The sequence below is a fragment of the Syngnathus acus genome, chromosome 5, assembly GCF_901709675.1.
Source record: "Syngnathus acus chromosome 5, fSynAcu1.2, whole genome shotgun sequence".
In the NCBI taxonomy this organism is placed as follows: domain Eukaryota; kingdom Metazoa; phylum Chordata; class Actinopteri; order Syngnathiformes; family Syngnathidae; genus Syngnathus; species Syngnathus acus.
This window is the reverse complement of record NC_051091.1, coordinates 518,614-544,561: the sequence shown is the minus strand read 5'-3', so window position 1 is coordinate 544,561 and position 25,948 is coordinate 518,614. Positions and strand designations below refer to the sequence as shown.

Here is a 25,948-nt window from a genome sequence, read left to right as displayed (position 1 = left end):
GGTGTCTGATTTTGAAAAAGCTCTGCTGTAATTTTATAAAGTAAAATGATTAAAATGTTTTTAAAAATGATTCCTTGACGTTTGTTTAATTACTCTACGAAGAGCTACAAAAAAGTTCATAGTACAAAAACCCTGAAAACAACCACACACGTACACACGTGCGTACGTGCATACAACCTGTTGTATGAGGATTTATGATGATTCATTTGGGGATTTAAGTGACAATCAGGAAAGCATATGGTCATGTCGAATGGAAATCTTAAGTACGTTTAATTTTGCACAAATGTGCGCAAAATGAGTTCTTGCATTGAATGTTGGTTTGCTGTTCAGCCTTCTTTGAATGTCAATTATTATTCTTTCGCACGGGCTAACCATTTGTGCGTTCCTTCCCCGGTAGCAGGATGAGGATGGCTGCCCAGAAACGATGAGCTCATTTTCAGATCATGAGAAGGATACGCATATTCCTATCATCAAAGCCAATCAAAGTCCAGCGGCAAAGACAAATGCAAAACCACAGTCGGCTGCGGTAATGAAATCCAATTTTAAATGCAAACAAAATATTTTGGCACCGTTGTCTCCAAGACATTCACAAACCATTGGATGTCATGTTACTGCAGTTGATTTTTTGAACACATTAAGAGCCACTGGATAAGTCATGCAACAAAAAAGGGTTTGATGAATCGTATATCCAATGTACAACAAATGTAATATAGCCATAAATCAAAAAGTCTGAAATACACACCGAGGTCTAAGCGTTACACCATGTACTGCACGTAGTAGTTCACATGGAGTAAATACACTCAGTCATTTTTTAATACTGTGGTAAGAATGAAATGGTTGAGAGTCTCTCCTCCAGTATCTGAACAACGTTTGAACCATCCTTCAGTGTTGGAGTGAAATGTTCTCTTAGACCATGCTGGAACCACTCTGCAAAAACTATGAAGGAAAGAGAAGCATGTGATGGCCAATCTTAGTGAGAGTAAAAAAAAAAAAAAAAGGAATTGGAAATAAAGCCAATTGTGTGTTGAGCTACTGGGAAAATATTCTTACAGCATTGAGGAATGGGATGTTGACCACTGACAGCACAAATGCCAAGGCCATTGGAAAGAAAGACCTATGGACACATAGTCAACATCAATCTACTAAGGCAGGTGTTTGCATATTTGAACTGGGATTCCATTCAAAGTACGTCATACAAATTCATTTTGTTACACTTTGTCTGTAACCGACCTGAACAAAAGGACGAAGCCGTATCCCTCCACGAGCATACCGATGATGGGCCAACGGCACAGCACTAGCGACACACCTCCCAGGAAGAAGAAGGAGCCTCGGAACTTGTGTCTTTGGAAGAAGAAGTGAAAGGTCCTCTTGAAGCCTATGATGAACGTTAAACCTGTCAAAAACAGAATCTGCAGAGACAAGGAAGAATGAAACATATTCTGGACTGAATCCCCCGATTGGATCTGATGGAATAGAGAAAGTGTCCAATTGAATACTGCTTACGTTCCCAAAGGCCAGCAAAACAGAATCAAAGTAGAGCAATACACCAAAGAGCAGAAAAAACAAAGCAAATCCCACCAGGCCAATTCCAATCTCTGAAAGGAATGACATTTTCAACATCAAATTGTTTGAATGGTGTTGCACTTCAAAGAAACATAGAAGACTTACTCTGAAACTCCGTAACGGCAACCATGGTAGTGATCCTTTCTATGGTTTCTCTTCCAGTACTGTGCTTTTCAATGAGACTGACTGAGTGCTTTCTTTTTCTCATCTGACCTTTGAGTGCTGATTGTGTCACGTAGCCGATGTGAGGTGAAGATTAACTAGAAGCATGCAGACTCGCCCTGCAGTGATATCATTGATCCTTGGTCTGGCTGGCATGATTGGCCGTCTCCTCTTTGTAGCTGACTGCATGTACGACACTGTACACCATTAACATCACCTACTGTTGCACACGCAAGAATTCTTGACATCTTTTCAATCTTGAATGGTCATCCTGAGAAACACATCAGCAGAGTTAACATTATTTGAAGCCAGTGTGATAGCACGCTAGCAACCATGAAGGACTACGGGTGGAAAATAGCACCTCTGCTAAATCTTGTTATTGTTTCTGATGTGACAATGATTTCTGGTATCACATGCTGTCCTTTAAACAAACTCAATCATTCATTCATTCATTCATTGTCAGCAGACCTGACGGTCCAGTGGTTAGGATGCGGAGCTTTCGCGGCCTGAGTTTGATTCCCGGTCAGGGAACCAGATGCGATTGATTGTATTACGTCATTCAGACTCCATTTTACGAATATGATGAACTCTCAACACATGAGGTTGTGTGCATTGAACAGTAGTGTTCAACATGAAAGACAAAGTGATTTGAGTTAGCCTTTTATTTCGACGTACAGCAAGACTGAAGAGCAGCATCATCATCATCATCATCATCATCAAATGAATGCGCTTGTCGATCGATGTTAAGCAGGTTTCACCTCAGTAGTCTCTCGCAGTGTTTTTGGCAGTGAAATACCTCATTAGCAAGTGGAGTTAAAGAGCATACATATATATACGTATATATATATACATGTGTACTGTATTTTCATTCCAAACAAGACATACTTTATCATACAAAATACTGTGATGAACTCTAAAGCATCTGGCTGGAAAAAAGACATTTGGATACATTCACTTTATTGCAAAGTTTTGTGAAAGCAAGCACATTTGTCTTTTGGACTTTCTTTTGAATCATTTGCATAGTTTGTACATTTTTCTTCCACCATAGTAATAGTTGCTAGACAGAAGAGAAGGACAGACAACCTGGGGGATTTGGAAAATATACCATAAGAACCACCCAATATTCTTTAACAACTGGACCAAAACACCAACAGAAACATTGAAAACCACTTGCTGGCTGGCTGGCTGGCTGGCTGGCTGGCTGGCTGGCTGGCGGGAACCATGTTGACATGTTTCCATCGATTGAAAAATATCAATCTATGTTCAATCGATCCAAAAGCGCAACAAACTTAAAGCAAATCTTTTGTTGATGAAAAGTGTAAAAATGACATCTTGTCTTTCCATGCATCTAAAAATAGAAGTCCTGCCACTTTTGAGCATATTGCCTTTCTTAAAAAAAGAAAAAATAGAGATCCATCTAATAAATCTTTGTTTTGTTTTTGCTTAGTGAGGAGCATAAGTGCTTTCAGCATAAAATGAATTTCCCCCCATTTCCTTGAAATCCCAAAGACAGGCCACTTGGACATTGAGTTGAAGAAAGGAAAATGCAAATGGTGGGTGATACACAAGACGAGATGTTTGAATTGAGTTACCACTGATTTATCCTGCTTTATAAAAGGTAGTCGGAGCAATTACATTCTGGACCAATGTTCACATAGTTGAGCTCTTAAAGCTATACGATGACAAGAAATAAGTGCCATAGTAAATCGAAATAAAGTCCCAAAATGTACAATTATACATTCTTTTATTAAGTATTTTCCAAAATGTCTTTTGATTCAATTCAAATCTATAATTATGCTGGCCATTGTGGACTTGTATTGGCACTACATTTGTCTTTGAAAACTTGACTGACTCATTGTATGAAAATGATTTGGAATGTCACTATCGAAATGAAAAGGTATCAAACACATACTGCAATGCATGTTTGCATGAAATGTAACCGTTTTCTTATGAGGCAGTATTTCTCCGATACTGTATTCCCCCCCCCGCCAACTTGCACAGACAATGTTTTGAGTTCCACTTCTAAGGTCACTTCTATTTCCACGGAACGTGTGTAGCTTACTTCTTTTCAACAACAAATATCCATCATTCTAAACATACAAGTGTACTGGTTTCATTTCTTGAGCAGTATTACGGATATAGTATGTATGTACAATGTGTTTGAATAAATCTGTGGATGAGCTGCGTGCGCATCGTAGCCTGCCTGTACAAATGCTTGCTTTTGGACTCATTTGTGGCTCTTGCAAAATATCTCTGGCACATAACCCAAGTCAATTTTGGAGTTATTTCTGGCCCCCCAAACAGAAATGCGACAAGTTTCCCAAGCCGACAAAAAAAGATCATAGTGTGATTCTTGCAGCCCCATTCGACCATCCAAGAGAGAACTTTGTTTTTCCACAATGACCGGCCGGGTGTGCGTGTGCCAATTGTCAACGTTATTGTGGTTCAATGCCCAAACTCAAATGAAGACACGCTCATTGAGGGTTGGAAGTGTCATTGAGCCTTTTAAAATCTGAAACCATTTCTTATTACTGCAGATTGTTCAAGAATGCAACCTTCTTATGCTACCTGTCTTTCATTCACAGTCCGTCAGTCCTCTCTAAATTGTCCTGAGCTACAATATCTTGACATAATTTGGATATATTACACTACGTATAGAGCTCTTGTACTGGCCCAGGGAACATCGGCTATATACTGGCAACTGCTTTGCTTTGGAGGACTTGAGAACTTCAAAGCTGGGCTCTTGATATTTACTAAGCCTGTACTGTAGAGAGAGATTGATTCCTTGGAAGGAGACAAATGCTCCATTTCCTCATAGCCACATTGACAGCTTGCCATGCTTTTGTTGGATGGGGCGCTTCAAAAGTTCAAGTCACTTTGTTTGTTTGTTTGTTTGTTTGTTTGAGGTAATCTTCTTTGTAAATTTCACACAGTAAGTCCTCAAAAAGATGCTCCATCAAACTTGACAGCAGACAGGGCTTGAGCTGTAGGCAACAAAATGTAGAGTAAAGAGAGAATGTCAAAGGGAATACATTTCCAGGTGTCAAATAGTACCGGGCAGTGGCATTAGTTTTGGTTTATTTCTTTCGAAGATGACCATGACTAGGACTTGATACATTTCAAGTCAAGTCAAGTCAAGTTTATTTGTATAGCCCTAAATCACAGGCAGTCTCAAAGGGCTTCACATAGACAAAAATGGACAATTATTCTCAAAGCATCCCCTGATCTTAAGCTCCCAAAGCTCCTTTTACCATGCTTTAGTGCACTGGCCATTTCCTCCGCTCACCCATGCATTCACATTGTACGAAATGTGTGGCTTTTCTATCATTATGTTCTTATTATTTCTATTATTTCAAACTACCACGCAAGTTTTTGAAATGTGGGAGGAATACGGAGCACCCAAAGGAAATCCACGCAGGCACGGGGAGAACATGCAAACTCCACACAGGAAGGCCGGATCCGAAACGGAAGCCCGCACCTCTGAACTGTGAGGCGGACGTGCGGACGTGCGTGCGTGCGTGCGTGCGTGCGTGCGGCAGTGTGCCACCTGCCTTGATTTCCAGTGAATGCAAAATAAAGTCAAAGAGCAGTCAAGACGCATCGATTCTTTTTCTAATTGCTCCACTTCTTCAGCCAGTGAAGCAAGGTGCCAGAGGAAAAAGGTCGGTCGGTGAACAGTCACTTACCTGGTCCCGTTCAGGCATTCATAATGAGGAGGTGGGAAAGTCAGCAGAGGAAGGGGGAGAGTGCAGGCTGCTTGGGGAAGTGGGGGGATCTGGGGCGCACTGGGCTGGAGTCAAATGAAGGGAAAGCATCAAAAACAAAGACGTCAAGGAGCTCAAGAAGGGATTTGCTCCCTCATTGCGGCATGCAAACACACAAACAACACCCTTGAGGTTGTTTGGGCCTGTTAATAGGGCGCAACACAACAACATAGTATCTGTGGTAAACAATTGTCAGGCAGTCGACTTAAGCGCACTTTGTGACAATGTCATGATGTCTCCCTCCCTCCCTCCCTCCCTCCCTCCCTCCCTCCCACAATATTTTTCAGACAAACAGCATGGGATCTTTTTGACGCATCGGCTCACCCGAGAGAAGGCGGCTGCGACGAGAGGCTTCGGCAGCCAGAGCGCAGGAGATCTCAATGCGCTTTCCTGCTCCTGCAATTGCTGCTGGAATTGACTGGGGCTCCACCCTCCACAGGCCCGTCCAAGGCAGGAACAACATTTTGCAGACTGAGCAAAGGCACAACAAACACACACATACAGCCAGACAGACAGGTGAGAACTGGAAGGTTAAAGTTTGGCTCCCCCCCCCACAAACTACAGATTGTTTTGTCGTCGTTGTTGCTCAAACTAACAAAATGGAAACTGAATTTTTAATGAACCTTTTCGATTCTGTGACAAACATACTTGGATTTGGCAATCAGAGTTTTGATCCGCTCAAGTTTCTTCTGCTTTTCCTTCTGCTCTTCCGGACTCAAAGGGGTGTTGTCTTCCATTTCCAGGTAGCGCTCTGGGATAATAACCTTCTCCGGAGCCATTAGCTAAGAGGTACAATGTATCATTAGTCAGAAATGATATGGAATTCATATGTTTTATTAGCCAAGAATTACCTCTCTGTTAATGTCCAGATCATAATGTTCGGGTTCGACCTGCGAGCGTCTCAAGCGGGCAATTTCCTCGCGAGGTGACTCCAGTCCCGGACCTCTGACTGCTGCCTCTAAGTCATTGATGTCGATCTCGTGAGCTGTTAGCCGCCGTCGAATCTGCACACATGATGGTTTACCGTATATTAAAGCAGTGGCTCTCCAGTTCATAGTGCATTGCTACTGTTGACAGTGAGTTTGGACTGCCGATGGAGTAAACTTAGAGCAAAATCAGATTGGCATTTTTCAGGGGAACACTGCATGGTCACAGAGCGCAAGCCACATTTGACAAAAATGGGGCCAATCAGTCGAAGCAAACAAACGAACAAACAAACAAGCGAGCAAGCAGTCCAAGAACATAAGTGAGCTTCCTCAACATTTCACAGTGGCAGAGGCAAAATACCACTTTGTAGCCGGCGGGAGACTGCACGCCTGAGAGATTGAGACTCCTCCTTTTGTCTCGTACAGAGCTGCTCTGGTTGCGCCGGATCCTTTCATTTTGTTCCTCCACACTCATCTTTGACCGAAGCTCAGCTGGAAACACAGCGCTCTTCGGACGTTCCTGTGTCAAAGACCACGAGAGAAAACACGTGACATTTCAACTACCAAAACTCACAGGGATCGGAATGCCCAAATATCATAATGAGTGGTGGACTCAAGCGTTTAGACGATTCAACTTCATCCATCCATTTTGCGAACTGATTTATCCTCACCAAGTGATACTGAGATGGTCGGAACATTAGGCACAACATAACAACACGTTTTGTCTTGAGAGCGAGATTCGGCCATACACGCATTGCGGTTTTTTGGGGTTCCGTTATGCTTTCCCATCTTGGAGGCCTGTATAAATAGTTTCATAATTGTGTCTGATAAATTGGGGAGCAAATAAATGCAAGGTAGATGCTTTGTCCAGCTTTTCATTTCCTTGACTGACTGCTAACGGTATTTCCCAAGCGATACAAACTCATAGCCAGTGAGACTGAAAAAGACCCGACTTACTGTATTGTTCTCAATTGAATCCATGGATTGAATTCCACATGACGAGTTCTACGTATTTGACGCTTGAAGCAAGACGTACGTAGCTTGACTGGCTGCTCGTGTTTGGTTGACTTACCCTGGAAATCCCATTAGCCATTCTCCCATTCTGACGGGAAAGTCCAGCAGACCAGCTAGGTGAAGCATCAGCAGGTGACTTGGTTCTTGAAAGGACCCCTGAAAGCAACAAGATTTGGTCACAACCGTGGGAAAGGAGATTACGTGCGCTCAAAGCATGATTCTCTTGTGCATGACAAAGCATCATTGTTATGCATTTGGATTTTTTCTTTCATCTGGCTTCCAAACATGCCAGAGGGCATGTGAATCCCATGTCCCATGAGTTACTCTGTACCAACCACAAGATAATAATCATCAGCTCAGTAAATTAACTTATCGCATGAAAACCTCAATTGTTGTACCTTTGTTGATGGCGGATCGCCTTTCCAGCCCTTGGTCTTGTGGCTCACTCATATTATTCTGACCTCCAAAAGTAATCTGTAAGAGAGAAGATAGATATACTTGAGCGATTGAACATCCCTCCTAGATGAGAACATAAACGATCTGAAACGAGCAAATACTATTGAAGACTTTGATTCTTTCCTCGTGTGCTTCTTTCCATTGAACATCTACAGAGTACTTTCATGGCACGAGCAATGCATTACTTCTTGCGCCTGATCACACCAGCTCAGGCAGCTTTAATCGTTCAAAATCTTTCACGTATTACAATAAGTTACTGTGTAAAATGAAATGGTCACTCCAAATGTATCCATGAGGTGAGTTATGCGCCACATGTTTGCTGACAGGAAGTAGGTACTCCAACATCATTGGTGCAGAGCCTTCATTTGCAGTGCATTTCAAATACAAACGCAGAGTATTGAATTGCCGTGGTTTGACACGGTTTCCGATTAGCAACAAATAATCCACTCGGACCAAAGGATATCAGATTCGGCAACGGCTTCAACCGACAGACAGCGGTGTCGGATGAAGTGCATTCAAAAACGTGATGGTGAGAAATATTTATGGGTGGGGCGCAGCAGACGTGGAATCTACAAAATACCTTTCTGACGTGAGAATCTTCCACATCACCAAAGTAATCATCGATGCCCAAGCCGCGTAGCCAGATGGTGCTGTCAAAGGGCAAGGGGGGAATGGAGGGGGGAAAGGTAGTGGAGGATTCCAAAGGGAAATAGGACTTGGGGAGTGGGGGCCTTGGGGGTGCACTTTCCTAGATCACCAGAAGAGAAGAATACCAAGCAAGAAAGGAAGCAAAACATGGAAAAGGTTGAAGCAAGAGAACTGTGCGCATCAGCGGGAGAGAAAACGAGCCAGCTAAATGCAGAGGAGCGAGGAGTGAGGAAACAAGTACGTGCCCAGGAATCACCTGGCCCGGACCCTATCAGTAGCACCCACCTACATTTACAACTTGAATGAAATTCGATTCTTTTATTTTCACCACTATTTCATCGCCATTCTCTCGGTTGCCCGGCCTCACTCCAGTTGCGTAAATGGAACATTAGGTTTTCACATCTATTCCTCATTGTGTCGCCATGTCACTGTAATCTGCCCTTCACTGATGACACACGTACACATTTTTGGCAATGGCTTTTTTCCCAATCAGATTTCAGACTCACCAAACAAGATCTGTAAAGTCATGTTGATATTTTTCATCCTTTTAGTGGTTGAGCTAATTCTTCTGATATGTAGAATTAAATCGACTTGCGACGTGCGCCACAGTGTTGACTTATTTTGGATGGCCAATGTTGGACATGAGTAAACGTTCCTTTCTTAAAAACTGGACATTGTGAGGGTAGTTCGCCCATCGAAAAAAGTCATCACATCATCTTGAACATATTGAATCCGATTGTAATCCCACTGAGTTCAAATCATTTCTAATGCGCATGTGTATACATATGTTAATGTCTTAACGGTTCTATTTGGGGTTTTTTTTTGTATAGATGGGATGTGACGACTGTAATAACCAGGATCTAAGGAGTCTAAAGAAGTTCAATCATTTTCTAAAGATGAGTCTGCATAAAAACCTTGTCTGAAGGCTGACTTGATGAATCAGATTGTGTTACCATACAAAGCATTGGATCAGTGTGAGGTTCCGTTTGATCGTAGGGGCGAGTCAGCATTTTAGCATTACGTGTCGAATGGAATACTTGCTGGTGCTGTTGCGTGTCAGCAAGTGTGAAATCTGGGCCATGGCATGATGTTAGCACATTAGTTTGAAAGATGTCCTGGAAAAGCAGGATCTGCGATTCAGGCACAGTAAAGTGCCTGTTCCCCTCACCATTTGGATATTCTACTAACAATGGAGATGCATGAATGGTGTCAGGAAATACATCTTTTCTTTGTCCAATCTTGACCTCTTGGCTGCAGATATTTGACCTTATCCAAGCAAAATCTTGGAGTTGCATGTGATCTTGTACCAAGTCTGAATGTTGATTGGAAGTAGACTCCTGGCATTGTACTTGGAGAAAGTCAATATGTGTGGCTTTGCTCGTGATACTTTGATCCGTTTCCTCAATCACAGTATCCAATCTACCCGAGGATTCGTTCAGACTCTGCAAAACTAAGGCCGATGGAGGCAATGCGCATTCACAGCTAATTGTGTTCATCTTTTCAGCATTTGTGCTTTTGTCAGGTTCCCTGTAACTTGTTGGTCTTGTTTTGGGACTAGATTCAGTGTCGAATTGAGGAGGCATGACACAAGATTTGGGACGAGGTTTAGGGGTAGGCTTGCTTCTAGAGTGTGAGACGGGTGTTGAAAAAGGATTGACTCCTCGCTGGGTGTGTCCGGTGCTTACCTCCGGGCCCAGCTGTTTAGAGGGGGAGACCTGGGAGCCGGGCACTGGGGAGTAAGGGCCTAGAGGGCTGGTGAGGCTTACTGAGCTGAGGGGACTGGCTGGACTATTGGTGCTAAAGGAGCCCGAAGCACCACTGGCCACTGCAGAAGAAGAGAGGGAGACAGGTGATTGATTGATTGATTGATTGATTGATTGATTGATTGATTGATTGATTGATTGATTGATTGATTGATTGATTGATTGATTGATTGATTGATTGATTGATTGACTGATTGACTGATTGACTGATAGTGAGACACTTGCGCTTGCACATGCTTTTATTTCTGAGGATACCTTTGTGCTTTGCTGTGTCCGTGCCTCTGGATGAGTGATTCTTGTGTAGACCCTCTAATACATCCTGGACTCTCCAAAACTCTTTCTGGATGTGCCTTCGAACCAATTCGCTCTACACCCAAAACAAAATAAAGGAATACCATATCAGAAAAGATCTTCACAAAATGTGCGGTTGAATCACATACTACTACTTTTTGTCAATTTACATAAAGATGACATCATTGCATAAAGAATACTGACTCAAAAAAGTGTCTCCACCTTCCCAGTCAAGGTTTGGAGTGAAAGATGAAAACAATTACCTGGATGCCTGCGTTTAGTTGTTCCCATAGATCTCCATGAATGGCATGAGCCTCATCCTCTAATGCTTCAAATTCCATACGAGTGGTAGTTAAAGCCTGCAAGTACACTTTCTGATTGCATTGTTTCTGCAGTTGGGCAAAGGATGTTTTGCCATGGCAATGACAGTGATGGAAAATCTTTGAGAGGTTTTTCAAAACCAACTCCAACCAAGTGTAGAAGCAAGCATCTGGCTTTGTCTTACATTGGAGGCCTGGGAAAGCTCCCCTCTGATGTTGATTAGCTGCTTTTGTAGCGTTTCCTTTTTGATATGAAGCTTTTCCATGGCCACAGGTTGGTTCTGGTACTTCTCCATCTCCTGATGAGTCGCCACCAACGCCTCCTCGAGGCTGTCCTGTAAACAGCGACCACGACAGCAACATCATCTCAGGTTAGGCTTTCAAACTAGGGTTTCCAACTGAGGTTTCATACTATGCCGACCCTATTATGAAGATTATGTTTTACTCTGTATGTTTTGCACACTCCTCGTTAAATACAAAGCAGTTCATTGGTGAACGTGTTACAGCGTGACGACAACAAAAAATTACCTTGTCCATTCGTAATCTGTGAACAACTGCTTCATGATCTTTCACAATGTGATTCTGTTCACAGAGCCGGCCCAAGAGTTTCTGTCAGACATCATGTCGAACAAACAAACAGAAACTGAGATGAAAACAGATGTAAAAGTATGTTGAACACAAACGCACGCACACAAAGGACAAACACATACGCAGGCACAGACAGACAGACAGACAGACAGACAGACAGACAGACAGACAGACAGACAGACAGACAGACAGACACAGACACACACAGACACACACACACACACACACAGTGTATTTCAAAACGCGCAAGCCCATTTATAGTGTGACTTACACTCGTTTCAATTTCATTGAGCTTGAGTGTTGGGTGCAACTCTCTGTAGACATCATGGAAAGGAGGCACCTGTAAAACAAAGACATCAAAAGGCGTGTTCCCAAAGGCGTAAAACAAATGAAAACACTGCAATGTGGGAACCATTTTCGCCATTTCTACTAATGGTACATGGATGGGTGCCTTGAGATACATGATACCTGAGTTTCTCGAGATACATAAAAGGGTGAGGGTAACACATTCCAGATTCCTTCATTTAAAAAAATAAATTAAAAAAAGATGGCACGTTCCCCATTACATGAAAGTAAAAAAATGAAACAGCAAAAACAAACATGCTCGTAAAAATTTAGGGACTTGGAATATTCCACCAGACAACATGGTGATCAACATGGCACCTGTTTTTTCTTGCAGACATTCAATTTAGAAAACAGTCTTTGAGATCAAATAAAGTAACCATTGTTTTGAGGTGAAAACGATCTACAAAAGTTGTCTCGAACAGACAACGACAACTTTATCTGAAGTCAACAATCAAAACGCATAAAAACACAAGTGAAGATGACCATGGTTACAAATGGTTGCGATATCATGTATTTCATATACGACATCATGAAAATATCAGTACTGTCTGTGTACATGCAAGGATGAGAGGTTAAACAAGGGTTTTTGGAAAATGACTCATCTTTTCAAGGGAGGATTAGAAAGACACGTGCACCCTAAAACATACACAAGGAACTTCTAGTAATCTGATATAGCGCACAAAGGAGTATGATTACATGGATCTAAAGCTGTGGCTTGATGACGAATCAACTCGTCTCATTTTGACAAACAAAGAATCCAGACTGTCGTCCTCAATCGGAAGAGTGACAGAGCCATACGTACGGTCTACGAACCTCCAAGAAACGGTGCCGTTTTCAAATTTTGTCCACTTCACAAACGTGCCATATCCAAAAATGGCGGATATTTTCGAAAACGGGACCGACCATGTGATGGACAACAGAAAGCAAAAAAGGTGGGTGACAGAACGCCGCATGCAGACAAAAACACGACCAAAAGAGAGGCAGGCTTAGGGAAGTGTGGTTTATCTTTGGCCTTGGATGAAGGATACAATTGATTTCCTTACTGTAACTTTTGTACAAAAGTTCCAAAATAGCATCAGCATGAGAGTTGTGATTCTATCTGGTGCTCAACAAAGCAGTTTGGCTAGCGGAAGCCTGCCTCCCTGCTGCGCTCTCGCGCTCGCTCCTCTCTTACTTGAATGCAGAGCTTTGCTGCAGAGGAGGATCTCTCCACCCTTCGGGTAACCATACCAATTAAGCGGCTTCCCTCCAGCACCTGAAGATTCAGCTCAAATGACATACACCTCACAATCACAACAACCCGGAACACCTTGCACTTTGAATTCAATCTTTCCTCAATAGGGGAAAAAATGAAGGCTGGATGAAATATCCATCATGTCTGCACGAAACACTGGGGATGGCATGACTTTACAAACAATGCAGATGTGTATGCCTACCTGCTGGTCTAAATAATCCAAGTTGCGTTGGAGCTGGAGATCTAATATGTCGTCCTGAACCGTGCGGCAGCAATGGTGATCAATAGGGTGGGTGAGCACACAGACACATTTTCAGATCGGACACAAGCAGAGCAAACAAAGCACCCCATCACATCACAAACAAATGTGGTGTGAGGAGTCCATAAAGCGCTCCTGCGGTCGGGCTCCGCTTCAGACAACGTAATGACCGACCGACTATGGTTGCACATTACATTGCAAAGCTATTATTACGTGGTCTGGAGTTGCAAGGAATCTTTCCCGTAAATAAATCACCATCAGGGATTTATGTATATCAGCCATATGCTACGGTATCTGTTTGGCACACTTGGAAAATCCCTGGTATCTGCTGGAGCCAGCACCCATCACTAGTGGCACCACTCATGCATTTATCCATCGATCACAATTGCTGTTCTCTTGTCTTCAATCTAAATATGAACTCGAAATGATCATTGTTTTTTCAGGCAGTTGAACAAAAGTGCGCTGGAGTATTGAGTCTCGCTCGCTCACTCACTCACTCACTCAGAGCTTGACTATATTTCAAAACGACGGGCCTACCACCACTTCACTTTCTTTATCTTCTATGATGCCCTCTAGATTGAAATGCATTGCAGCACGTACCATTTTATTGTGGATGGAAGGGGAAACAGGGTAGTTGTGGTGGTGGTGGTGGTGGTGGTGGTGGTATAGTCCTTGATTTATGGACCTCCTATCACCAGAGTAGTCATACTGAAGGAAGGGAAGACCATCATGAGGAAAGAGGAAGATGAAACCAAGAGTGACAGCAAGGACGTTAGACTGGAGAAAGGTGAAAATGCTCACAACATGAATTTTCATTCTCTCTTTCATCTCCATCTACTCTGCTTAACACAAAAACAAATCTGGAAATGAAATGCAGGCATTTGGCTCGTTTTGACATTGGTTGCGCCGCCTCGGAGAAACTACCAGGGAAAATTCCAAACCAGCGTCACTCGAGTGTACGATCATCCGCGATCTCGCTCACCTTTGGCGAGCTGAGCGATCTCCTCAGGTTATAGACGGACGGATCGGCATAGATCCCGTCATCCCTCATTCGCCCCGAAAAGCGGTCCAAGCGTGCCGATGGTGATCGAGCCGGTGAGGCAAAGTTGTGCGCTACTGGCGAGTAGGCCCCCCCGGAGGACAAGGACGGCGACCTGGGCACAGACCTGGAACGAGGCTGGATGGAAAGGCGTCTCAAAGACTTCACGTCCACTCCGCCGTAGGACTGCGGTCCCCAAGAGTCCCTGGGATACACTTGGTGAGGCCCGTCCCTCAGTGAGCGACGCTTATCCTCGACAGCCCAGCGGTGGTCGTATGCCCCCACAGCCGAGCAAATGCTGTCAGGACGGACTCCTGGTGGATACAGTGGGTACTCCTCCAAATACTGGGGGCCGCCACTCGGGTAGCCATAGTAGTTGAACCCTTGGTTTGCCGGGTAATAATGCGATGGACTGAGGGGAGGGAAGGGAGGAAAAAAACCAAATCAGATGAGATTTGAGTGACAAAGTGTCAAGCACTTCTTCATACTCAAGCAGCGAGAAGGCAGCTCAACCAAAAGTACATTTCAAATGGGCTCTTCAAGCCAAGCCAAGCCAAGCCAAGCCAAGCCAAGCCAAGCCAAGCCAAGCCAAGCCAAGCCAAGCCAAGCCAAGCCAAGCCAGCCCTTAACTTTGTTGATGTTTACCTGTTGATGTCCTCCTGGGACACCATGACCCGCCGCTGGTTGACCCAATGCTGCAGTTGCGCCATTGAGCTTTTCCTTTGGGCCACTCTCTCGGGGCCAGTTCGAGGAACAAAACCTCTTCTCAACACCACGTTGGGATGCTGTTCCCTGGTGTCATTGGGTGGCTGGACACCCCCTCCCGCTTGTCTTTGAGGCGTAGCCGTGCTGTGATTTTGCGCTTGAGGGGGTTGACTCTTATGGTTTTGGGCTGTGGGGAAATGATGACTCCAACCGTTTGGATTGGGGTTGGTTTGAGCATGGCCACAGGCAGGCCCTCCGCCTTCATCTTCAGTTTTTCCTCCGCAGTCCTCTTGTCTGGCACTGTTCTTCACTGTGCTTTGACCAGAACAAGACGTTGACAGTGGCGGCGTTTCCAAGTTGTCTAGCCCATGGTCATTTTGGGTTGCCGTTATCTGTTGTTTCACTTCTATTTGCGGGTCGCTGTCTCGAGTAACCATGGTCCGCTCTGGGGTGACAGCTGTGCTTGATCTAAAACAGAAACAAACAAATCAATCAATCCATCCAAAAATATTCCATGATATGTATCCATTATGTATGTGTACCACTTGTCTTCATTAACTGGAGCACAGTGGACTTTGGGCTACGCTTTGCACCGCTCACCAACCAATCATCACAGAGCTCCACCACTTAGTGTACAAAGTACACTGCAGGCAAAGGCCATGCGCCGTGTCCATTTCCTATTGCAATATACGTATGTACGCTATACTATATGGAAGGCTGCTACAGACTGACCAGCCAGCCACCATTGCAGTGCATACTTTGAACTGCAATCATTTCAATTGCCATTCACGTTATTGGTATACTTTCGGATTCCACCAATAAAGGAGTGTATTTGATACGTATTAAGTTTGTTGGTTCTGTGTCGGTCGGCGCGGGTGCGACACCTCTGCGATGGATTAACGTTGACCTCTGCGGCCTCGCTCATGGCTGTGATCCACTCCTTCTGTTCTTCATAGCTGTCTGTACTGAAGTAATATGTCCTGGTTCCAGCATGTTCCGCCTGTACGCAAAACACAACAGGAGCTTTCAACTCCCCATTTTCTTCTTCCTCTTCTTCTTCTTCTTCTCCTTCTTCCAACCACACCTAGGGATGATGACAGAACAAGAACAGATAAGAAAACAAACGAAGCACACGCTCGTCAGCATTTCCGTTCAAGTCATTTGCAACAAATTCATCCCCACATGCACACGGCAGATGCAAACGTTTTTATGCATGCATGTGCATGAAGAGCCCAAAATTGGATATGGAGTGATGAGTAATACAACACAAGCATCTAAAGAAATATGGGTTTAGATTAACCAAGAAATATTTTTGAAAAAAAATCTCTTATGCATATTCTTTGCGGTTCTCTTGTTACTATTTCCAGAAATAACCATCGTAACATGCACTATCATGTCAATACCAGGCATGCGTATTTGCACACACTCAATAAGAGAGAAAAAAAAAGAAAAAAACACCACTTGTACCTACTTTACTTTTATAGCCAAACAGGAAACAAGGAGTGAAGGCCGGCAGAACTCACGGGGATGGGTAGGAAGAAGAGACAAGGAGGGGAGTGGGGGGGGGGGGGCAAGGTTACACGTTGGGATTACAAAGGTCTTTTGGCTCCAACGATTTGCACGTGTAAAATTGGAAAAATTCAAGCTGTGCTATCAATCCTGGTTAGTCAACACTTCCTTCCGGTTGAAAGCACTCACACTAGCAATTGTTACAACTACCACAAGGAGGAAGCAGAGCCAAACAAGAGAAGATACCGCCGAGCACAGAAGCATCTTCCATGGAGCTGATACAGGAGCAATCTTTCGCTGATATTTTGACCACGTTGTTTTCATTTTTACCACTACCGTCCAACTCTTTGGGCTCACTTATAAACGCCTTTATTTTTCAAATAAAACGGCTAACAATAAACTAATCAGGAATACACTCTATACATTGTTACTGTGGTAAATAAATGACTATCGTAGCTGCAAACGTCTGCTTTTCAATGCAATATCTACATCGAGGCCCATTTACAGCCACCACTCTTCTAATATGGTCCGTCCATTGTCTTTGCTAATGGATGATTAGAGACAGAGAGAGATTCATATCAATAGAGATATACATGTTCCGCCTACTGCGGTGCCAGTGCTGTCATGTGATGCAATGCAATGGGCAGAAGGACGACACAGCACCACCCAGCAGTAACCTAGCAACAGAGGAGGGGCCGTGTGCACGTGAGCGCGAGTGCGTGCGAGTGCATCTTCGTGTGTGTGTGTGTGTTTGTTCCTCATTGTTCCTTGACTTGACCTTCACTGAATACAGAAGGCAGGAAGGATGCAAAGAGTAAAAATTGACCGTTGGGAAGCGACGTGGGCGGATTAATCGGCTTCGTACATTTGATCACCCTGATTGGCTGATAGCTAGCGAATAAGCGCACGGGGCAAGAAGAGGAAATTACGGACAGTGAGCAATGGAAAGCCTTGAGAATTTCACTCATTTTGCACTTACAGAAGAACAAGAAGGACAAAGGATTGCTTCACCTGACAGTTCATTGTGGGTGAAAAATATAAGATCATATATAAAGAAAGATGCATTTGATTGTATTCATCTTTTTTTTATTCATCTTTAGCCATCTGAGATGAGTTTTTTCAGCTAATCACAGCAGATAAAAATAAATAAGTCGATAAAAAGGTGTGACTATTTTGTTCACACGCTGACACTTGAAGGATGTGAGGGTGAGGCATACTTGCACGGCCCACACAAGTCATACAAACACACCCATAAGTTGAGCAAAAGTGCACTGGAGTATTGAGTCAAGCTCGCTCACTCACTCACTCACTCACTCAGTCACTCACTCAGTCACTCACTCAGTCACTCACTCAGTCACTCACTCAGTCACTCACTCAGTCACTCACTCAGTCACTCACTCACTCAGTCACTCACCCAGTCACTCACTCACCCAGTCACTCACTCACTCAGTCACTCACTCACTCAGTCACTCACTCACTCACTCACTCAGTCACTCACTCAGTCACTCACTCAGTCACTCACTCACTCACACTGCGCTGGCTGGCCGGGATGTCACAAATCTGGAAAATTCCAAATGGTATACCGACAACGGCTTCAGGCGGATGGCTTTCAGACACATTTTAGGAAGTATGTATCAAATAAAAGATTGACTTGGTTGTGTAACTTTACACTTCATGGGTGATCAACTATTTGTATACGATTACAAAGTAGTATATTTCTTCACCTAGAACTGAAATGCTTTCAAGCAGGCAGTTGAGAGGTTTTTCCCGCACAAGCTGGCTACGGACACACCCCTGTCTGAAATAGTGCCACTTTGTAAAGTTGCAGGTACAACAGGTTTGGAGAACTGCACAATAGACAACCAGAAATAAAACAACTCTTGGTATGAAAGTCACTCATGTGGGGATGCGTTGGACAGGCTTCACCATATAACATGAACACAGATTTCATTCAAGTATGTCTGATAAGGTTAGGAAAGATTAACACCTGTTCACACCTGCTTGCTCCTTTTGTTAAACAAACAAACAAACAAATATTATTTTGGACTGAAAACAGAGGTTTGCTTGCTTTCTCACGTCATCTGTGAGTCATTTGTCATAATTCCATGTAAAAGGCAGAAGCAGTTGGGAAGATACAGGTTAGAACATGATCCTTCTCAATGACAGCCTGAGGGAGATTGGGAAACTTCGACATTGTTACGTCACGTCATCTGTACCCTGTACAGCATTGTTGACAAATGACCAAAAGCACCATGACGAGAAAGAAGAAATTCTGCATGTAGCAAAGGAGTACCAATTATTATCGATTGCGGGAGTGAGTGGGAATACACCAATAGCACCAATCAATGCAAGCACGGTGATAACATATACTACCTGCGATACATTCAAAAGCCAAATGTTATTGCTGGGAGAAAACCATGCTAAGCTCTCTTCCACTGTGCTGCACATTTCAGATCAATTTGTGTCATTGCTGATGCAAAAATCAATGATGTTTCCAAAGCCGCAGGGTTGAGGAAGTCATACTTTCAATTTACCGTGCACTGATTCATGAGAACAGCATTTTTGGGGACGTGAAGGAAAGGTCGCTTTTCTCACTCACAACCTTCTCGTCTCCATATCCAATTGGTTAACGGTCCAGAGGTTTCTGCAGATCAACCCCATGGTTAACCCCAACATTTGCAGCAAAATTGGTGCCATTCATTAACGTCAAAAACAAGCAGTCTTGGCCAGATGCCAAAGAAAGAGGCAACCAGTTCAGGGTGTGTTTGTAAAAAACAAAACAAAAAAACCCATAATGTTAGCGCCTTCACCTCACACTTCTGTTGTTTGGCATTCGAATCAAAGCTGAAGCCTTCTTGTGTCTGTCTTTGTGCGGCTTTTCTCCAGGTGCTCCGGTTCCCCTCCCACATTCCAAGTACATGCATGGTAGGCCGATTCAGCACTCCAAATTGCCCCTAAGTGTGAGTGCAAATAGTTGTTTGGCTATGTGTGCCCTGCAATTGGCTGGCAACTGGTTCAGGGTGTCTGAAGTCGACTGGTGGGATAGGCGACCCTTGTGAGGAAATGGCTGGCTGGCTGGCTGGATGAATGAATGAATGGATGTCTACTATTTGAGAGTTTTTGCCTATGGCTACGATCTGGCTTTGCAATTCGTAGATGATGTTCATTAAGTTACAGTGTCCCGTCAAATAAATACATGAAATTTGCTATTTATAGTGCGTCTTGGTCCTTAAGCCCCGGGAATAGTGATGATTCACTCTACTCTATCGGATTGTTTAAAATTAGACAAGCCTTTCTTTGATCTAGATGTAACTGTCACACTTTGTTCAGCTTAAAATGGGCTTGCATGACTTCAAATATCTTATATTATTGACCTCTTTCGGACATTTCATCACTACGTTGAACTTGACTTTTTGGTGCATTTGTGTTTTACTGTGTGGCCTTTAACATTGAAAGCTATTGAAAGTGGCTATCATAAGTTGATCCCTGTTACTATTAACTACGGTGACATTAAACAGAACTAAGTGTCTAATCAGGAATATTGATGAAATGAACCCCATGGCAGGCAGGCAGGCAGCCACGCAGGCAGTCCAAGCTAAGTGTATTTGCCGTACCAGATCCAGCTGCATGTGTACAAATGTGTGTGTGTGTGTGTGTGTGTGTGTGTGTGTGTGTGTGTGTGTGTGTGTGTGTGTGTGTGTGTGTGTGTGTGTGTGTGTGTGTGTGTGCGCGTGTGTGCGTATGATTGTGTGTGTGTGCACGATGGCTACATGTGCTGGACTTTGCTCCCATGCTGTAAATGCAATGAGAGTCAACAAAAAGAACAAAATGTCCTGAAAGGTGAAGGAAAGTCATAATGACAAACACTGACTGCAACCAATTTCCAGCTTTCGGTCGTCTTGTGTGTTTCACACGGATGCTGACACGCAAATAAGATATTATGAAGATAAAATGATGTCAAAATGTTCTTAGAGAGTTGGAATTTCATTGGGTGATTCTTGCCTGCCAGTACCAGCAAATGTGTCAATTCTTTGGGCTCTATTATGGATGCCCAGAACCAAAATAGAGCCAATCAGAAGCCAACACAAGCAAATACTTAGAACTCAGTAAATGCTGCTTGCCCAACTTGCATTGACATTGGTTTTTTTTTTTGTCTTTTGATTTTATATTTGGATGGGATGCCGTCAGTGCATATCGCCACATCGTGTCGTGTTATGGGAATACAAAGAGTCTGTTGTTTTACTTCTTCATTATAGTATTGCAGGAAATGATGTCTAACAGCAGTCCCATTCCTGACGTGAAGTTACCGCAGACCTCTCGATACTCCCATCTGTCTGTCCCCTTGCTCGGGATGTACTGACCTTAAAGGCAAACTTGCGGGTGATGTTATCCGAAGGCTGCACTCCTCCAATCCGGAAACTGAGCAGAGGCAAACTCCCTAGAACGGCGTCCTCCTTCTCATCTGTGGAGAAGAAAACAACAGTGTGAAAATGCGCCAAAGGAACAGGATCACAACGAGCATTGAGCTTTATCGAAAAGTCAGGGCAAGACAGTGGCGCGTACACTTTGAACCACGCTGACAGTATCCATCATGTTCCTTTCAAAAAATGAGAAGCACTTCGAATGGCTCCAAGTAGTCACAAATAGGAGCGCTGGAGAAAAGCACTCATGTCGAATGAATAAGAAATGTCAGCATGATTTCTTGAGAGCTCCTCCAATGGATAGGATTTGATTTGTCCTTTTCTCTTACCTTCTATTCTCTGAATGTATAGCTCTGCGTGGCCAATCGTCCTGCTACTGACTGCTGTGTGTTTGTGTGCGTATTGAGGAAGAGAGCGAGAGAGAGCCAGAGAGCCAGAGAGAGAGAGAGAGACAGAGAAAGAGAGAGACAGAGAGAGAGAGAGACAGAGAAAGAGAGAGACAGACAGACAGAGGGGGAGGGTTTGTGCAATCATACAATACACTGATCCCTCCTCTGTGTGTGCGCGCATGTTCGTTATGTGTGCGTGTGTATGTGTGCGCGCATGTTCGTTGTGTGTGTGTGTGTGTGTGCGTGTGTGTGTGCGCACGCGCAAGCAAGATAAAGATCAGCCCATATGAGTCAGTGCAGCAGGAATTTCGCTGTACCTGCTGGCGGTCTGAACCAATTCAGCGTGGAGCGCACGATATTGGGACACGCACGCCTCTTTCTGACTTTCTGCCGCAATAGAAGCAATTAGTGCCTACTCCATTCAACGTTCAAGATTGTTTCCTCATTCAAGCTGGTGACAAGCTGACGACAACTGACAAAAAAGAGAAAGAATGTGAAAAAAAAGTTGGAGTGCAAATGCACTGATTTGTCTGAAATAGGGTAACTCAAGTCGGAGACGAAATGACACTAAATGTTAGCTGAGTGGGTGTGTAAACACATGCAGCGGCGGGCGCCAACCACAGCACTGCGAGAAGCATAGGCAGCTTTATAAATCACAGCAGGGAGCTGTGCACAAAAGTGCTTTTCTTTCGCCCATTCTTTGCTCTTTGCTGGCATGGCTATCACGTTGCTACATTACACGACTGCTCCTCGCCAGGCCATCTTTTCCAAAATACAGTGGGGAAGAAGGAAACGTGGTCAGAATGAAGAGAAAGAGACTTGCACCCAATTACGATTGCAGCTCGGCCAAATTATTTGGTGTCGTGATTTGTCTTTTCATGTTCACACCTATTTCAATACAAATGGAATTGACATACTTTGTAAATCCTCCGGTGAAAAAGGCCGCTTAATAAAAAAAACACAAGTGCACAGTGACTGTCCAGACCGATGTAGCATTCACATTTGATTGCAAGGTACTTTACAGCGGCGCTAAGGTCCAAAAGACAGGTCACCCAGTTAAACATACTTAGTTGATCATTTATAGGTAGGGTGCCACGTTTTGAAACGCCATCATTGCGCTTCAACAATGAATACAATTGTAGTTGTTTAATGATTCATATGGCTATGTCTACGATAAGCCATATTAGCTCTCCTGCTGGCTCGAAATAAATTCACCCCAGATGTTATTAAGGATGAATTTCAAACACACCTTTATAGTAGAAGAGACATCTGTCAGAGAGGACAAACCACCTCTTGTTCCATTGCTTGACTCCGCTACTGGCCTGTAGGGAACACACATGCGATGCAATTATTATTCCATCAAATTCAAATACTGCACTACCAATATATTGCATCATCTCTTTAAGACATTGGTAGAATGATTATTATTTTCCAGCTTGGGAACTTGTCAGTTGTACAACATCAGCTCCATCCTGAATAACGCCCAGCAGAGGTTTCACTTCCTGCAGCTACTATGGCAAATATGCCAGTCTGTTTTGAAAAATATACCTACCTGCTTGTACAGCCATCCTGCTTTGTGGACTTCTGCTTTAGGATTCCTGCGCATGGAGTTGGAGCGCTTCCCAAACGTAGCTGCCTTTCTTGGAGTTCGAGATGTCTGAAAGTCAGGAGAACATTTGAAATGACCAAATGCCCATGGTAGTATATACTATCAAGTGCTGCCAATTTTTATAGAAAAATGCTATTTTTTCTGGGCACACAAAATATACATACATACGTACATACATGTGTGTTTCTTACCCGTGCACAAGGTGGTACTTCTTGAGACACCATGTTTGTACTTTTGGTGTGATTGACCTTCTCAGCACCAGTGTTGACTTTTCCTTTCATGGTCAAATCACAGCTCCTGACAAGAACAATCATGTCAACATGTGACATTGCCTCATCTTTCTCAAAATGCACTCAACCTTCATTAAACTCACGTTTGAATCTTTCGTCCTGTCGAGACAATAGCAAATATAGCGGAAAGAAGTCCCATTTCCCTTACCGCTGAACTACCGTATGCACTATGTACGTACGTACTACGTACGTACTACGTACTGCCCCGTTATTACGCATCAACCACCAATCAAAATAGCTTTGAGAACGTTTTGCGTGTGAAGAGCTTCCAGCACTGTGATGAAATTAGCACGATGAGAAGTGTGTGGAGAGCACGTTTACTCACTGCAGATTGGTGTGTATCGCTGCAGGTTCTTGCAGCTGGAGCGCGTTCATTGCTGATCCAGCTGTTCTACTGCCGTCATGTTGACTGCAAACAGACACATTTGCAACATCAAAATAAAGAGGTTTCATATGAAATGGTTTACCAACAGTCGTGGCTATTTGGACGGCGGCTCGTGTCAGGGCAGCCAGCAGTGAACCGCTCAAACGTCCATTGATGAACATAGTGGCGCAATTGTTAGGACATTGCTAACGACATACTTTTATTTGCTAAAATGAATGTAAGAGCTGCCTACGAAAGCAAGATGATCAGAGTAACTTATCCAATAGTTCACTCTCATGCCACTGCTCTAGATGGTACTCATTATCAGCTTTGTATCGGCAAGTGAATGTAAGAATTTGCCTATAAGCAGAGTGTGAGCAGGTGTTGGGTGCATGTGTGTGTGTGTGTGTGTGTGCGCGCGTTTGCATGCATGTGTGTGTGTGTGTACGTGTTTCTAGTTAACCTACAAACCTATTTAGAGGCAGCTGCTAATGAAGTATATGGGTGGATAAACACGTACTGTATATAGTGTATGCAGCTTGCAGTGATGCGGTGTAGGTTGCTCCTTTCTTTTCTCTTCACTTTATGCCTGCATTCCAACAGCATGCTGTTAGCTTACTTGAAGACTTTGATCATTTCATTTGCTGAAAAAGACATTGTGTGGATGCTGTTGCTCCAAAACAAAAAAGGTTTCCTCTCAACATGAATGATGCCTTCACAGATGTGCAAGTTACCCATGCGAGATGGTGCTTTCCCTCATTGGCCTGAAGGGACTTCCCAAAGTCATTTGAGATGCAAATTCATCTGACCACATCATACTTTGACACTTTGACTGACTCAAAGGCCCACCGTGTCCCCAGTCGAGGCGCCGAGCGTGAGCGTTTTGGTGCACTCTGAATTCCCGAATGGCAAAATCACGCAACGGACCGACTTTCCCAACGCTCACACCTGAACTCGGGCGTGGATTTCCGAACACGCCTTTGGTAGGCAAACATGACGACCCAGGCAGCGGTCTGACATCTCTGACCAAATAAACAAGCCTTATCCTTCTGGCAGTGAAAACACAAAAGAAAAAAGGAGGAAGAGGGGAAAAAAACAAAACAAAGCAAGACAGCAGGAGTTTGATTTCTCTCATCTTAAAGTAGCCGACCTGCTATGCTATGCCAATGACGTCGCCATCCAAATAGAATGAGCACACTACCACTCTGAAGAATACTTTGGTTTTTTAGAATGAGCAAACTTGGCAGGTATGCTAAATGATTGACTTTTGTGATGCCAGAAGGTTGTCATTTCTGTGTTCACACACACTGTGCAGCCAGCCGGTCACCGGAAGGCTAGTATTTGTCATTGGTCATGAAAACTTTATCAGAGTAAACCTTATGACGTAAGGCTGTACTGTACACATTCTTATTGATCTGATATTGTAGCCTTCATTAAAGAAAGATTGACTTTTAGCTGTATACATTGTACAGTATGTCAGTGTGGGCATGCTGTTATGAGACTCCACACTTAGTATCATCTATAACTGATGTCTACTATTCATTCCTGAATTTTTGACTTCGCATCACAGATACACAGACGTGTACAAACAAGCACAAATACCGGTGACAAAGCCACAACAACACACGAGAGGAGGAGATTGAGCTTCAGTGGGTCACCACACAAGCACAAGCACAGGATATTCCTTTTCAATCCATTTGGCTACACAACGCACAGCATTGATAGATAACGCAACAGCTTATCCTGCAATGTTTCCCATTGATACTGCATTGCAGTCATCTGTGACCTACAAGCGTCTGGCCATCCATCGGCTCCTTCCTCTCTCTCTCTCTCTCGCTCGCTCGCTCTCTGTCAGCCTCCCCTCTTCCTTCTCCCACATCCCGCCTCCATTCTGCCCTGCCTCCACCTACCTGACTCTCTTGTCCACTCGGAACTTCAGCATCCTCCCTTGGATCACTCATGTACAAACGGTATGGCGGACGGCACAAACAGAAGGACACAGATGTCGAAAGGAAGAGAAAGGAGGAGAGCTGAGTAAAGATGGGGAAGGGGAGGGAGTCACATTGCTGCCACCCTCTTTCTCCTTTAGACCGCATGCCTCTCTCTCCCTCTGGCTGCTTGTTTCCTCACCTGCCTCGCCCTCTCCTTTCTCTCTCTTTAGTCCCCCTCCTCTCGTTCGGTCACACAAACACAGGCACACTCGCCGGCTTCTGGCAAAGAAATGCGGAACTCAGCGTATCTCATAGCTGATACATTACATGCTGTACACACACACACACGCACACGCAC

At 43.9% G+C, this 25,948-nt stretch overlaps 2 protein-coding genes across 2 annotated transcripts; both read right to left on the bottom strand.

Moving 5' to 3' along the window:
- Nucleotides 1-55: 55 nt before the first annotated feature.
- Nucleotides 56-1,836, bottom strand: golt1a (golgi transport 1A). Its single transcript, XM_037252278.1, has 5 exons — nucleotides 1,669-1,836; nucleotides 1,504-1,595; nucleotides 1,231-1,409; nucleotides 1,051-1,114; nucleotides 56-936 (listed from the first exon to the last, which is right to left on the bottom strand). The coding sequence occupies exons 1-5, from the start codon at nucleotides 1,769-1,771 to the stop codon at nucleotides 907-909; spliced, it is 468 nt and encodes a 155-aa protein (XP_037108173.1). The 5' UTR covers nucleotides 1,772-1,836; the 3' UTR covers nucleotides 56-906.
- Nucleotides 1,837-2,372: 536 nt separating this feature from the next.
- Nucleotides 2,373-25,749, bottom strand: plekha6 (pleckstrin homology domain containing, family A member 6). The gene is given in 28 exon segments (XM_037252275.1): nucleotides 2,373-4,709; nucleotides 5,412-5,515; nucleotides 5,814-5,878; nucleotides 5,880-5,960; nucleotides 6,138-6,271; nucleotides 6,341-6,493; nucleotides 6,777-6,935; nucleotides 7,488-7,585; nucleotides 7,828-7,903; nucleotides 8,466-8,633; nucleotides 10,219-10,358; nucleotides 10,552-10,663; nucleotides 10,851-10,946; nucleotides 11,093-11,242; nucleotides 11,436-11,516; nucleotides 11,767-11,835; nucleotides 13,015-13,095; nucleotides 13,277-13,330; nucleotides 13,934-14,041; nucleotides 14,316-14,784; nucleotides 15,018-15,545; nucleotides 15,962-16,161; nucleotides 20,948-21,048; nucleotides 22,646-22,718; nucleotides 22,949-23,053; nucleotides 23,197-23,302; nucleotides 23,621-23,704; nucleotides 25,570-25,749. Coding segments are annotated over 27 exon segments (3,609 nt in total). The 5' UTR covers nucleotides 25,602-25,749; the 3' UTR covers nucleotides 2,373-4,709; nucleotides 5,412-5,429.
- Between the last annotated feature and the right edge of the window lie 199 nt (nucleotides 25,750-25,948).